Here is a 16,748-nt window from a genome sequence, read left to right on the forward strand (position 1 = left end):
CAACGTGCCAGACTCTGCAACAAAGTGCCCCGGGTTCTAATACCAACAGGGTTGAAGACTGCTTTTTCACTCAGAGACAGGATAAAGTGTTGTGTTTACTTTCATATCGTCATAATTAGTATTACTATTGAGACGGCTGAATACCTATGCCCGCCAGACAATAAATAAATAAAAAAAACCGGAGCTTTCTTTAAAAAAATGGTTCAAATGGATCTGAGCACTATGGGACAACATCTGTGGTCATCAGTCCCTTAGAACTTAGAACTACTTAAACCTAACTAACCTAAGGACATCACAAACATCCATGCCCAAGGCAGGATTCGAACCTGCGACGTAGCAGTCGCGCGGTTCCGGACTGAGCGCCTAGAACCGCTAGACCACCGCGGCCGGCAAGAGCTTTCTTTATTTTCTGTTTTCATGGAAGAGAAAAGCTTTACGTACGAGAAGGATATGCAAACCCACATGTGCACATTGTGTACACTTTTTTTGTAGCTTGGGAAACGTTTTCTTAACGATGTGTGATAGCTGCCAAGAGTAGAGTTTCCACCCCGCTCATTATAGCCACCAGAGCTGCCATACATTTTATCCAAATCATCCATGATGAACTCCTTAGAAAGATCTGGTTCTCTGAATCCCAGGAGCAGATTGCTCATCTCTTGGTTTTGTTGCTGTGCAGTGTGCTCAGGATACAGCAGCTGCATGTGTTTCTGATGACAAAGGAATGCACAAGGGAAATTTACGTGGAACATGGCAGTATATGAGAATATTAAATGAATGCCACTATGGAATCATCAATGTGAATTGACATAAAGTGAACGCTGAATGACATGAACATTATCTGCGACTGAAACGACAACAACCTAGTTAAGGACCCTTTTCTTCGTAAAGTTCAGTTTCGCAAGGAATAACGATCTTCTTAGTATCAATGTAGGCACTACCGTTAATTAAAGAAAGTAAAGTGGATCCATGTGTTACTTGACTATTTTTCAAATCCACTTTCATACAACACTTGTCACTAAATGAAACTGATCATCCTGTTTTGGCATTGCCGTAAACTGATAGAATCAAAAACTTCACAGTATTCCTTGTACAATTAATTATCTTGCTTCATTAATAATTAGTAAGCCGGCCGCGGTGGCCGTGCGGTTCTAGGCACTTCAGTCCGGAACCGCGTGACTGCTACGGTCGCAGGTTCGAATCCTGCCTCCGGCATGGATGTGTGTGATGTCCGTAGGTTAGTTAGGCGTAAGTAGTTCTAGGTTCTAGGGGACTGATCACCTCAGATGTTGAGTCCCATAGTGCTCGGAGCCATTTGAACCATTTGAGCCAATAATTAGTAGTTTAGTTGTATGTGTGAAAGCGTGAGTGATTTTTGTGTGTACTATAAGTGTAAGTTACTGTGTAATCCAAAGCGACATAAGCAATATCGTTTGGAGACTTTCGTCAGCAGTCCAGTGCTGTCGTAGTTCTATTAAATTACTGATTTCAAAACTGCAGGTGGATGCGCAAGAAATAGTAATTTCCCGTGTACTTGGAATTTAGTTATTGCTCGGTGTTCGTTAGTCCGATGCCAACGTTCACGTTTTTGCACATATCGGTGTTACTAAATTATGAAATCCCACAAACCCCATTATAGGGCTTATGAAAACTGCGTTCGAAGACTATCTAGGAGGAAACAGGAGGCGAGGGACGAAAAGAGTTCAGATTCTGAATGCTGTGATGGACGGCAGCAACACTAAGAAAGATGGAATGGATCGGAAGAAACGGAGACGCAAAGGACATGCTAACACGGCAGAAGACTAATGATGATCATGATGGGCTGTTACACGTGAGGACATTAAAGACGTCCCATTTTACACCTTGCGGAAAACTAAAGCTAGTATAGTGACTTTCCGTTACGTTTCACCAAAAATGAAGTAAATCTGTGACCTATACGTCAGTGTAACGCAAAAATACCATGGCCAAACAAACGTAATAACAGTTTTACACTGAAGAGCCAAAGAAACTGGAACACCTGCCTAATATCGTGTAGGACCCCGCGAGGACGCTGAAGTCCGCAAGACGACGTGGCGTGGACTCGAATAATGTCTCAAGTAGTGCTGGGTGGAACTGACACCATGAATACTACAGAGCTGTCCCAAATCCGTAAGAGTTCGAGGAGGTGGAGATCTCCTCTGAACAGCAAGTGCAAGACATCCGAGATATGCTCAATTATGTTCATGTCTGGGGAGTCTGGTGGCCAGTGGAAGTGTTTAAACTCAGAAGAGTATTCCTGGAGCCGCTCTGTAGCAATTGTTGACGTGTGGTGTGTCGCATTGTCCTGCTGGAAATGCCCAAGTCCGTCGGAATGAATGGATGCAGGTGATCAGACAGAAAGCCGAGTATGTGTTACCTGTCAGAGTCGTATCTAGACGTATCAGTGGCCCATATTACTCAAACTGCACACACCCCACAGCATTACAGAACCTCCAATAACTTGAACAGTCACCTGCCAACTTGCAGAGTCCATGGATTCATGACGTTGTCTCTATACCTGTACACGTCCATCCACTAGATACAATTTAAACGGGACTCGTCCGACCAGGTAACGTGTTTCCAGTCATCAACAGTCCAATATCGGTATTGACGGACCGAGGCGAGGCATATCTTTGTGTCGTGCAGTCACAAGTGGGCCTTCGTCTCTGAAAGCCCATATTGATGATGTTTCGTTGAATGGTTCACACGCTGACACTTGTTGATGGCCCAACATTGAAATCTCCAGCAATTTTCGGAAGGGTTGCCGTTGTGTCACGTTTGAACGATTCTCTTTAGTTGTCGTTAGTCTCATTACTGCAGGATCTTTGTACAACAGCAGCGATGTCGGATTTGATGTTTTAGTGGATTCCTTATATTCGCGACACACTCCTGAATGAATTGGTCGTACCGGGAAATCTCGAATTAATCGCTACCTCGGAGGTGCTGTGTCCCATCGCTCGTGCGCTGGCTATAACGCCACGTTCAAACTCACTTAAATGTTGATAACCCGCCATTGTAGCAGCAGTAACCGATCTAACAATTGCGCTGACACTTGTTGTCTTACATGGGCGTTAACGAACGAGGGCCGTATTTAAAAAATGGTTCAAATGGCTCTGAGCACTATGGGACTTAACTTCTAAGGTCATCAGTCCCCTAGAACTTAGAACTACTTAAACCTAACTAACCTAAGGACATCACACACATCCATGCCCGAGGCAGGATTCGAACCTGCTACCGTAGCGGTCGCAAGGTTCCAGACTGTAGCGCCTAGAACCGCTCGGCCGCTCCGGCCGGCCGCCGTATTCAGCCTGTTTCCAAATCTCTCTGTTTGGAAAAGCATGCGTATACCAATTTCTTTGGCACTTCACTGAAGAAACAAGGCCAAGGATACGTGGAACGATAAGGCAAGGCTTAGGGAAAACATATTTCACCCTTTAGTTTACGCACTTTATTTAAACAAGACCTAAATTTTTAATGAGAAAACATCCCTGGTGTTTTAAGAAATATAATTTAAATAAAAAAACGTGCAGCACGAAGTACAGCACTATTCAAGTGTCTGAGAGAGCTTCACAAATGCCCAATTCATAGAAGAAGTATTAAATATTTAAGAGAAAGAAACACAGTTTAAGAGAAATAAATTCGCAGATACGTCTCAAATGCTTTAAGATTTTAAACTTCCAATGAGACCAGAATGTTCATCGAACTCACATTTTTCTCTCAATTAAAAGGTAACAGCGATTTTTTTTAAGTATTAACCATTTTAGGACACAACTATGTGAGAGAGACTGCCAACATATGCTCTCAAGGAGAGCTTTTAGTTAAGTACACACACCAAAGAAAGTTTTGCATAACCTCCGTTCCGGGAGTTCCGGAACGTGTACAGAAAATTGGAATAGAAATCAACATAAACATCATTTCCGCCCTTTTTATTGTTCATGAAAACCACACATTGCATGCTGTACCATCATACAGCGAGACCTTCGGAGATGGTGGTCCAGATTGCTGTACACACCAGTATAATACCCAGTAGCATGTCCTCTCGCATTGCTGCGTGCCTGTATTCTTCGTGGCATACTATCCACAAGTTCATCAAGGCACTGTTGGTTCAGATTGTCGCACTCCTCAACGGCGATTCGGCGTAGATCCATCAGAGTGGTTGTTAGGTCATGTCGTCCACAAACAGCTCTTTTCAGTCTATCCCAGGCATGTTCGATAGGGTTCCTGTCTAAAGAACAGCAGGGAACCTCCACATTGCTGCACTCGCTGGACAGTGTATCTGATGCATACAGCCTTACCGGGTTGCCATCAGACAACATCTCCGACGATTGTTGGTTGAAGGCATATGCGACACTCAAAGGTGAAGAAAACTCTGATGCCAATCCTGAGTGGTCCATTCGGCATATTGTTTGGCCCATCTGTAGCACGCTGCATAGTGTCGTGGTTGCAAATATGGAACTCGCCATGGACATCGGGAGTGAAATAGCGCATCATGCAGCCTATTGCGCATAGTTTGATCCGTAGCACGACCTCCTGTGGTGGCACGAAAAGCGTTATTCAACATGGTGTCGTTGCTGTCAGGTTTCCTCCGAGCCATAATCCTTAGGCAGCCGCCGGCAGGTGTGGCCGAGCGGTTCTAGGCGCTTCAGTCTGGAACCGCGCGATCGCTACGGTCGCAGTTTCGAATCCTGCCTCGGGCATTGATGTGTGTGATGTCCTTAGGTTAGTAAGGTTTAAGTAGTTCTAAGTTCTAAGGGACTGATGACGTCAGATGTTAAGTCTCATAGTGCTCAGAGCCATTTGAACCAACCTTAGCCAGCGATAATCCACTGCAGTAGTAGTCCTTGGGCGTCTTGAGCGAGTCATGTCATCGACAGTTGCTGTCTCTCTCTGTATCTCCTCCATGTCCGAACAACATCGCTTTGGTTCAATCCGAGACGCCTGGACACTTCCCTTGTTGAGAGCCCTTCCTGGCACAAAGTAACCTTGCGGACGCCATCGAACCGCGGTATTGACCATCTAGGCACGGTCGAACTACAGCCAACACGAGCCGTGTACCTCCTTCCTATTGAAATGACTGTAACTGATCGGCTGTCGCATCTCCTCCGTCTAATAGGGGCTGCTCATGCACGGTTGTTCACACCTTTGGGCGGGTTTTGTAATATCTCTAAACAGTCCTAGGGACTGTGTCTGTGATTCAATATCCACAGTCTTCAGGAGTTCTGGGAACCGGGGTGATGCAAAACTTTTTATGATGCGTGTATAATTGCCTTAAGATATTGAATAATGAGTGATTTCACCATAATGAAATATTACAATTTCTTTCAGATGAACAGGCAGGAAAATTCCTAAGGTATTAAGTATTTAAGAGGAAAACCACTATTTGAGAGACATTCCCAAAAATACTTTGAAGGCAAGCTCTGAGTTACGTATAATGGCTTTACATAACTCTTGATTTCGTGGGCCCTCTGGAGAACCGTCAATCGCCGGTTGCCTCAGATCGAGGCGTCCTGCCGCTCCGTCACATCGACATCGTCTTCTGCAAAGGGTGGCCGGCGCAACTAGGAAACACTAAAGCGTGTGTTAAAGGCTGGTTCCATACCACTTGTCCAGAAGTAGTTTCAATAAATGCACAATGGAGGAGAATATAATTCTGGTGCGAAATAGCACAGTGCCTTTGTGAAACCACAGTCAATATGGAAGCATCGAGCTACCAGGAGCTCAAAATGCAACGGGCAGAAACCAGGGCCCGCCACCCCACGCGGCAGTATCGAGCCAAAACACAGGAGAGACTTTATGAAGACCCAGAACAGCTCAAGAGGTGGGGGACAGACGCAATGATTAATCCAAACAGCCACCCAAATTAGGTCAACTCCGGAGGAGACAGCAACATGCACAGTTCAAGGGTGGGGTTAATATACACACCCGTTACCCCAGAGATATCACAAAATATCTAGAGTAGAACACTGGGTGAACCTTGTGACGGTAAAAACCCCCGTTACTAGATGAATATTTCTAGTATGCAAGCATTGTTTTGTGGAGAGCGAGCGCGCTACATGGTGCGTGACTCGCGGAAGCGCGTGGCGAGCCCGCGCCAAATTTGCAACGGTCGGTGGGACGCCTCCGTCGCCACGTGGCCTGCAGCTTGGGGCATTGTTTGGTTTTTCGCGCGTTACGCGAAAACTATGTAACCTACGGTGAAGAGCGCTGCGGCAGTGGATTGTTGCCAGCGATATGCACCTTCTGGAAGATCGATCTTTATTTCAAGTCACGAGACGCAAAAGTTATAGTAACCTCAAAATCGGTTAATATCCCTAATACTGAAAGATTAATATAAATAGTAAATACCGACTTACAGGGATGAGCGAGCACTCATTAAAAACGTTTCGTCATAGCGAATCGAGTGCCGGAGTCATATGTTCAGATTCATTAATAATTAAGCCCGTAAAGAGCAATAAGCAAAGTTTGAGGGAAAATTGTTTATAAAATTCAACACAAAATTCAGGACGTAAAGAACCACTCCATCTACAGGCCACAAGTGGCTCCTCGGGACCATCCAATCGCCGTGTCATCCTCAAGGAGGACGCAGATAGGAGCGGCGTGGGGTCAGCACACCGCTCTCGCGGTCGTCATGATGGTATTCTTGACCGAAGTCGCTACTGTTCGATCGAGTAGCTCCTCAATTGGTATCACGAGGCTGACTGCACTCCGAAAAATGGCAACAGCGCATGGCGGCCTGGATGGTCACCCATCCAAGTGCCGACCTCGCCCGACACCGCTTAACTTCGGTGTATCGACTGCGGCAAGGCCGTTGCCCGGACGTAAAGAACGGTACTATATAATAGTTTGTGTGGCATCACACGTATTTTAAACTAGTTACGTTATACTATACACTTAACTTGCAATAGTTTTCATTGTTAGCAAATTATTATTAACATTTATCGCCCATAATTAATTAATTATTATAGAGCAGCGCAATGTGTAGATCGCCATAGATTACGTCTAAAAACTGTGCTATATGCAGTTCTATGTTAAAACTTTGCAGCATAGATGTCAACAAACAAATTTGGGATAAGTGGCGAAATTTTTCAAAAACTAAAACTTGATCTACGGGCGATAGAATAACCTTAGAAATTAATGAAAATTAGTACGTAAGATGTACTTTTTAGCGCGGTTCCGATGGTGTAGTTATTTCTGTCGAGGGATGTATGTATCACAATTTGTAACCTTAACTGGTGCATAACGAGGGGTTACTGTCTGAGCCTATATAAGAGAGCGGCCATCCTCGCCAGGAGTGAGTCGTTGGTCAGTCGTTTTCGAGGGTGGATGGCGAACAAGCCCCACTTGAGGGTGGTCCAGGTGGTCGTTTGAGAATTCTTTATCGCACTAATTTATTTCGACAAAGAGTATTGTTTAATAGTGGAACTGTGCAAGCATATATTTGGTGAACTGGAAGTGCTACGATTATTTCTGTGAGTAGGATTTACGAGGTATACATCGTCGTAAGTGAACATGTGGCGATCTGTGATTTCGCGACAAAACTGTTAGAACAAGGAGGACAGTGGGACTTGTGGATCTGTTCGAATTGACTGAATAACTTTAGATTATAGCAGCCTAAATTACTGCAATTGGGGGCTCGGAGTCAAATTATTATTAAAGTAAAACTGTAAACCGTCTGACCATTGCTAATTTCATTGTGTGAAAGAAAGGACAACGCCAATAAATAGTGATCGAAATGTGTCGTGAAAAACTGATTTTGCTATAATAATCGCATAATTTTGTTCCCTAGCATAAACTGCACCTATGTCTGAGTGAATAATTAATTCAAAAAACTATAACAAATGCGCGCGTGTGGAAGTGTACTATTGCACCAAGTGTGGAAATCATCCCCTGAGACTTACGTGAGAGCCAAACTTCGCAATAACATTTTTTAACCAACATTTGCAAGTGGACATTCATATGAACTCTCTGCAACCGCACTTCTTCTTTATTATTTACCACCCTGTCGCAACTTACAGATTACCAGAAGAAATATGAAACAGCTGCCACCAAGGCGACACTCTCTACGCTCTTTCTTTCAGAGATTCACGTAAGCAGTCAGCCAAATCATCAGTCAGTTTGTAACTAGGACAAAAATCCGTGCCCATGATCGCACCACTACAGCATCTCGGCCGAATAACAAAAGTTAAAGATCACTAAGTTCTGGGAAAACAACTAGGGCAGACGATGATCGCCTTCAACCGAACGTAATACCTGTGTGCCTCTCGTTCTGGTAAACGGTGAGGCCGCCTATCAGTTCTGGCGGCTGCCGCTTCCGCCCCGGCCAGCCCCGCTCCACACTACTGCCCCGCCTCGATCATTCCGTCCACTGTACTGCCCATCGTCCCATCTCGCGGCCACCGTCCCTGAAATCGGGCTGCCGCCGGGTGGCCATTGCCTCCACCAGAACAAGTACATCCCAGAAGCGAAAAAACAAAGGACAGACAGACCCCATGAATTCAAAGGAAGCTGAGCCACACGACTCAAATAGGAATTATTCGGTGATAAACAAGGTAAGTACGACCGACAAAACGGCTGTTTATTCGGTTTAACAGCAACTGTTTTGATCGACGTGAAGTGGATTAAAGTTGTCCTTACCAGATTCTTTTAAGACTGAAAGTCTCCTATGACATCTTTCTTTCGCTTGTGCCTGCATCCCGCGTTGCGCAGGTTCGGCATTGTTAGAATCTGATTTGGCATGGTTAACTTTAAGGGGTGGCCCTTCCTGCCGCCACCCGGTACCCCCCAGAACGGAATTAGTGTCCCCTACCTGGCTGCGTCTAATGTAATCCATTGAATAGTGTGAACGTCTTCAGAAGTCTGCGAGTCATGTAACTGAGGCGGGACATGGGACCAGCCCGGTATTCACCGTGTGGGATGTGGAAGACCGCCTAAAAATCACACCCAGGCTGGCCAGCACACCGGCCGGACGGATTCGATCCGGGGCTGCCGCGCCTACCTGAGTACAAGGAAGCAGCACATTAGAACTCTCTGCTAATCTGGCGGGTAAATTCTCCTATGACATATGTATGAAACTGTTTCCAGGGCATAGTTTTAGGCGCCAGTGTGAGGCGTGAGTCACTAGTGACGTAACACTAGCCACTGAACATGGATACTGAGGTATTGTGTGACAGCAGGGAACAGAAAGTGTCCAACTATTGAAGCAACCACCCGAGGTACTTTCCTTTAACAACAGTAATGAATAGTACATCGAGGTCGGCTACGGAAACCTGACAGGGTTCGTTCTGAATCACTGGGTGGCACAGCATTCTGGTGATCATTTTCCTGTATCACCAACCAGTTTGAATTATTTTATGGCGGTCCTAAATCGCTTAAAGAAACTGCTGGAGACTTCCATGCGAAACGAACACGTCAATTTTCTTTACTCAGTTTAAACCGTCTGTATCGACTTCCTAGTGGACCGTTAAAGTCTATATCAAGTTTCATTAAGAAAGGGATGCGACCTTTTGTACTGCTTTGTGACACAATCCAACGTGTTATTTAATAATGATTCATCACTTTAGTATATAACGACGAAGACAACCATTACAAACTATCCCCGTGTGCGGGTGGGCATTACCTTCTTGAAATGTAAGCCAGAATTGGTTGCCATGAAGGACAACAAAACGGGACCTACAATGTCGTTGACGTACCGCTGTACTGTAAGGATGCCGCGCGTGACAACCAAACTCGTCCAGCTATGAAGCGAAACGGCATCCCAGACCATCACTTATGGTTGTCGGACCTTCCGGCGGACGACAGTCAGTTTGGTATCCCACCGGTTTCCAGGACGTCTGCAGATACGTCTTTGGTTTTCACTCCCTCTACTTCCATCGCTCCACTTGTGCCATGAAAATTTCCTTCATAACCTTCAGTACTTTCCTCCTTGGTACTGCCCTTACATCTACAATGTTTGGAGAGAATAAGAACATCTTGGCAGCTGTCTCCACTGGTAGCTGTCACGACTCCATTTAGAGATTTATGACCTCTATGTTACAATGATCCATATAAAGCAATAGTTAAATCTCTACACTTTCCATCATCAATCCAGTCCCATTATAATTATAAAATGGAACATCTCCATCGCATTTGTCACAGTTCAATAACGTTTTGCATGCCAAACCAATGGTTGAAGTTATTTTCAATTCAAGCCCTCTTTCTCTGCAAACCTGGCATAATGAATTATGTTTTAAAATATTTGACACCCCGTAAATGTTAATTATTTCATTCAATCTTTACTGTCACTTTCATAGTTTTGAAATTTTTCTTAGCTGTCAAAATGTTTCCTGCTGGAAGAAGTTTCCTCACACGTATGTGGAGTGGTTGGTGAAACAGACGGAACAGCCTCTCCCATCGAAACGATAAAGCATTTCTTCTTCCACTCATTGCGTGTTTTCTTATACCCTCGATTGCTGAAACCAAATACCTAAAACAGATATGAGAAAAATTCGTCAAATACGTAAAATCGCTGAATCAAACAACAAACACATAGCAAACTTCGCAAGTCAACAAACACGGCGTGTTGTTTATGTTTATGGATATGAACATTCACTTGTTACAGAGATCAAGATCGTCAACATTGGAAAACAAAATACTGGCGAATTCTGCCAAGAAAAGCTACCTAAACACAATGAGTGGTGTCGTCAGAGATAACACACCAACTCGCTACGGCCATTAACGCGGCGCCGTGCATCAACTTTGAAACGATAAAAACACACTTAGAACTCATTTAGAAGAGTGCAACTTGATTTGTTTTAATCAGAAAACTCCATATTATTTTATAATGAAAAAGTACAAAAAGCCTTAATTTTGCCAGTTTCATCGTTCCGGCTCCCCTTAAACAGAATGAGAGACGTCAGAGAAATCCAAAAGGGAACTAAAGGTAATCATGAAAATTTTAGGTGCAAATTGTACTGAAGAAGAATCGTATAGATCAAGAGCAAATAAGGAAAAATCAAAATGTGGTGAGATACAGAAAAGCTCAGGTTTAAATTGAAAGGACAGTTTAAAAGGACAGGACCAACCAGACTAGCTATACAACTCGAGGAATTCTGCAAAAGTCGCAGTAAAGCTAACATTAAAACTATAAAATTGATAGGTTCAGCAAATAGTGTCCTAAAGGGAGCAGAAATAGCACAACTTGATATACCAGAGGGCCAAATTTCCGGATATAATCGACGACTGAACTTCGGAACATCTTGACCAGTCGACCGGAAAGGACCACATTCTGAGAAAATGGAACTATTATGGGTACAAAGATAATGCCTTTTGTCGTACATTGCGTAATCCAGTGGCGCTCAAACGTGACTTGTAATAATAAAGCAATGTGGAAAATGTACCTCAGTGTGAGATTCTCCTACTACCCATTTCATTATTGAACGATTTTTCAGTACGTCTGAGGTTTCTGGCTAAAAATAAAGTATATGTATGTCCTTAGGCTTCAGCTAAATGTCTGATGATGGGGAAATAATAAATCAAGAAATAATTCAGCCTAAATCAGTTACTAGAGGTAAAGGAAGTACGCGACAGGAAAATTAGCAACGAAACAGACGTTAGACAAGTTAAAATTATTCAAGAGGATTTTATTTTATTTTTTGGCAAAAAATCTGGATTATAGAAATGACACGCATATAATTTTAACAAACACTTCACGGGCGTTGCCGTTAAACAACTTCCTCACCTCATTCAGTGTCGGACTCACAAGGTCAGCAGACCCTCCGGAACGAGTCAGGCCCCACGAGACAACGCCCGCCGGAGGACCGTGAGCAAGGTCAACTGTACGGAGTTACCTGCTTTCACGCACTGTGACGTATCCGTGACAGCGCAGCCTCGTATAAATAGCGAGCAGAACGTGGACAGAGTCACATTTCGGCAGCAGCAGTAGCAGCAGCAGAAAGCACTACAGCCATGAAGACCCTGGTATGTACCACTTCTACCAAACACTAGGACAGGATTCGTCTTTATATGTAACGTCTACTACCAAAAGCAGTCTGATAGTATCTATTACAGCATTTGTCTCGCCCTTGGTATGTATAAACGTATCAGGAAGAAGTAACAGAAATATGTGAGAGTACCAGTAGCGAAAGCGAATAGCGCAATATGGGAGAACTCCAGAATAATATATTACAGTGTAATACTCGATTATTTTTCAGAGCTCCGATAAGTAACTTTGACGGGTGCTAGATAAGGAATTTACGGACGCCCATGCTCTCAGCCTTTAATTTTTGTAAGGTAGACGAAATAGCGTCCCAGAAATGCTGTTGCTCAGACGCAGAAACAGTGCCACAGCTCCATTGTCTCGTAAATAAAATTCCTGTGAGACTCACGACTCCAAGATGAAATTAGGTTAGACATCTGTGAAGAGAGTAGAATAATTTTCTTATGTATTTTACATGATTGACACAGGACAGTGAACTACGTGCCACGAGCAGGCATCAGTTAATCTGTAGTGTTTGAGTATTGCTGTGAACTATAATACGACAGTAGTAGCTATTTAGGTGTTTACGTAGAACAATACTTGTAGATTAGTAAACAGACGAATAGAGTGACATTCCCAATTTCAGATCGTCCTGAGCGCCGTACTGGCCGTGGCTCTGGCTAAACCCGGTTACCTGGGAGCTGCCGTTGCCGCCCCCACCGCAGTCGTCGCCCCCGCCGCCTACGCCGCCCCCGCAGTGGTGGCCGCGCCCGTGCACGCCGGCTACGCCGCCTACGGCCCCGCCCCCGTCGCCGTGCGCTCCGACGGCTACCTGCTGGACACCCCTGACGTCGCCGTCACCAAAGCCGCCCACCTGACCGCCGTCGCCCAGACGCAGGCGCGTGACGCCGTCGTCAACGGCGCCGCCGCCCTGGCCGCCCACGCCGCCCACGCTTACGCCGCCCACGCTTACGCCGCCCCCGCTGTGGCCTACGCGGCCCCCGCCCCTCTGGCTTATGCTGCTCCTGGCGCTCTCGCCACCGCCGCTCATCTCCACGCTAAGGCTGCTCTCCTGGGCTGAAATGTCTTTCTGTAATTCTACTCCTTCACTAAAATAAAGAAAACTCTAAAAAAAAAACGTGATCAATGTGGTTATTTCGATTACTTTTGTATTATTTGATGCTCTGGTTGTGTGATGATTCAGATCAAACAGGACTCACTTGATTCATGTTTCAATGACTCTAAGTATTCTGAGCTGTCAAAAGGTACCCTGGTTGATGCAGGTGCAATAGAGAAACCTTACAATTCATTTCATGCGGAATTAACTTACTCTTTCCGTTGGAGGTGTACCTCTGGTGCATTTAGTGATAAAAACACTTACCAAAAGGTGTAAGCTGTTGAAACTCCACTACATTCCTTAAAATTTTTCGTAAGGTCACACTTCACCTCCTGAAACACAGTTCCCAAATTCATGGATGTGAACAATACACGCGAACTGTTAGCCGTTCCCAATGTGCCACGAGCAGGCATCAGTTAATGTGTAGTGTTTGAGTATTGCTGTGAAGACTGAATGAAATCCATACAGAGCAATAGGGCCATTTTTTTTATTTACATGTCAAGTTCCGTAGGACCAAATTGAGGAGCAAATCTCCAAGGTCATGGAACGTGTCAGTACATGAACTTACAACATAAAAGTAATAACAGATAAAAATAAATATTCATGAACCTGAAAAAAAATCAGTCCATAAGTTTAAGCAAACTCTATCAGCAATGCAATGAGAATCAGCTTAATTTTTCAAGGAACTCCTCGACAGAATAAAAGGAGTGACCCATGAGGAAACTCTTCAGTTTCGATTTGAAAGCGCGTGGATTACTGCTAAGATTTTTGAATTCGAGTGGCAGCTTATTGAAAATGGATGCAGCAGTATACTGCACACCTTCTTGCACAAGAGTTAAGGAAGTCCCATCCAAATGGAGGTTTGATTTCTGTCGAGTATTAACCGAGTGAAAGCTGCTTATTGTTGGAAATAAACTAATATTGGTAACACGAAACGACAATAAGGAATATACATATTGAGAGGTAAATGTCAAAATACCCAGACTCGTGAACAGAGGTCGACAAGAGGTTCGTGAACTCACACCACTTATTGCCCGAACCGCCCGTTTCTGAGCCAAAAATATCCTTCTAGAATGGGAAGAGTTACCCCAAAACATAATACCATACGACATAAGCGAATGAAAATAAGCAAAGTAGACTAATTTACGTGTCGAAGTATCACTCACTTTCAATACCATTCGAATAGTGAAAATGGCAGTATTAAGTCTTTGAACAAGATCCTGAGCGTGGGCTTTCCACGACAGCTTACTATCTATCTGAACACCTAGGAATTTGAACTGTTCAGTTTCACTAATCATATGCCCATTCTGTGAGATTAAAACGTTAGGTTTTGTTGAATTATGTGTTAGAAACTGTAAAAACTGAGTCTTACTGTGATTTAACGTTAGTTTATTTTCTACAAGCCATGAACTGAGGTCATGTACTGCACTACTTGAAACCGAGTCAATGTTGCACACAACATCCTTTACTACCAAGCTAGTGTCATCAGCAAACTGAATTACTTTAGAGTTACCCATAATACTAGAGGGTATATCATTTATATAAACAAGGAACAGGAGCGGTCCCAACACTGATCCCTGGGGCACCCCCCACTTGACAGTACCCCACTCAGATCCCACATCACAGCCGTTATCAACATTGTGAATAGTGACCTTTTGCTGCCTGTTGCTAAAGTAAGAGGTGAACCAATTTTGAGCTACTCCGCTTATCCCATAATGGTCCAACTTATGGAGCAATATAGTGAGATCAACACAGTCAAATGCCTTTGTTAAATCAAAAAATACGCCAAGCGTTCGAAACTTTTTGTTTAGCCCATCCAGTACCTCACAGAGAAAAGAGAATATAGCATTTTCAGTTGTCAAACGACTTCTAAAGCCAAACTGTACAGTTGATAGCAAATCGTGTGATATAAAATGATCAATTAACCTTACATACACAGCCTTTTCGATAACTTTTGCAAACACTGATGGCATAGAAATAGGTCTAAAATTATCTACATTATCCCTTTCTCCCTTTTTATAAAGCGGCTTTACTACTGAGTACTTTAATCGCTTAGGAAATTGACCATTCCCAAAGGAAAAATTACAAATATGGCGAAATACAGGGCTAACATGTGCAGCACTGAACTTTAATATTCTACTAGACACTCCATCATAACCATGAGAGTCCTTAGTCTTCAGTGATTTAATTATTGACTCAATCTCCCTCTTGTCTGTATCACAGAGGAGTATTTCAGACGTCAATCTCGGAAAGGCATTTGCAAAGAAACTTGTATGATTTCCTGTTGAAACTAAATTTTTATTTAATTCACCAGCAATGCTCAGAAAATGGTTGTTAAATACTGTACATATATCTGATTTATCAGTAACAGAAATGTTATTACTGCGAACTGACTTTATATCATCAACCCTGTGTTGCTGACCAGACACTTCCTTCACAACTGACCATATGGCTTTAATTTTATCCTGTGAATTAGCTATTCTATTTGCATACCACATACTTTTTGCCTTGCTAATAACATTTTTAAGCACCTTACAAAACTGTTTGTAATGGGCTACTGTAGTTTGATTGTGACTACTTCTAACATTTTGATATAATTCCCGCTTTGTTCTACGTATGATATCCTTATCCCACTAGTCAGCCAACCAGGCTGTCCATTACTGCTAGTACCCCGTTTAGAATGTTCTAATGGAAAGCAACTCTCAAAGAGCATCAGAAATGTGTTATGAAAAGCATTGTATTTATCATCTATATTATCGGAACTATAAACATCTGGCCACTCTTGTTCCTTGACAAGTTTTGAAAAACTCTCTATTGCTGTTGGATTAACTTTTCTATGTAGTTTGTAATTAAATACGACGTTGGTTTGAGTACAAAAACCTTTTAATGTTAAAATTTGTGCATCATGGTCTGAAAGGCCATTCACCCTTTTACTAACACAATGCCCATCTAGTAATGAAGAATGAATAAAAATATTGTCTATGACTGTGCTACTGTTCCCCTGCACCCTAGTTGGAAAAAACACAGTTTGCATCAGATCATATGAATTTAGGAAATCTACCAATATCCTTTTTCTTGCACAATCATGTACAAAATTAATATTGAAGTCACCACATATAACTACTTTCTGGTACTTCCTACAAACTGAATCAAGAACCCTCTCTAGCTTTAGCAAAAATGCTCTGAAGTCGGAGTTAGAGGACCTATAAACAACAGCAATTAGAAGTTTACTTTCACTAAATTCAACTAATGGTGCACAACTTTCAAATATCTGTTTAGTGCAGTGTCGTGATACGTCTATGGACTCAAATGAAATACTGTTTTTTAGGTACAGAGCCACTCCCCCACCCTGCAAGGAACCACTTGAGAAACAGCCAGCTAATCTGTAGCCTGGTAAAGGAAGCCTCTGAATTATCAAATTATTTAAGTGGTGCTCTGATATACCAATAATTTCAGAGTTAACATCTATTAGTAGTTCACTAACTTTATCTCTAATACCATCTGTTTAAGGATCTCTTAATAAACGTAAAGCTTAAAAATTTGGACGTCAATACGCTGCAACAGCCGACACTGTTCTCAACCTGATAAAGTGCATGTCACCCTGCCTGCCGAGCTTTACCCGTTAAGGAGACTATGAGAAGAAAAAGTGGTCAGCTGATAGCT

General features: G+C 43.2%; 1 protein-coding gene across 21 annotated transcripts in view; it reads left to right on the forward strand.

Moving 5' to 3' along the window:
* LOC126473804 (cuticle protein 16.5-like) overlaps positions 1-16,748 on the forward strand; it is a 275,913-nt gene that overhangs the window by 38,911 nt on the left and 220,254 nt on the right. For 4 of the 21 annotated variants that reach the window (XM_050101101.1, XM_050101100.1, XM_050101085.1 and 1 more), the window contains exons 1-2: positions 11,928-11,970; positions 12,615-12,800. The exons of the other annotated variants lie outside the window; for them this stretch is intronic. In XM_050101101.1, the coding sequence (XP_049957058.1) occupies positions 11,959-11,970; positions 12,615-12,800 (198 nt within the window). In that variant the 5' untranslated portion in view covers positions 11,928-11,958. Of the gene's footprint in view, positions 1-11,927; positions 11,971-12,614; positions 12,801-16,748 lie in introns of those variants that run through there. 21 annotated transcript variants of the gene reach the window in all.

Source organism: Schistocerca serialis, chromosome 4, assembly GCF_023864345.2.
Source record: "Schistocerca serialis cubense isolate TAMUIC-IGC-003099 chromosome 4, iqSchSeri2.2, whole genome shotgun sequence".
Taxonomy (NCBI): domain Eukaryota; kingdom Metazoa; phylum Arthropoda; class Insecta; order Orthoptera; family Acrididae; genus Schistocerca; species Schistocerca serialis.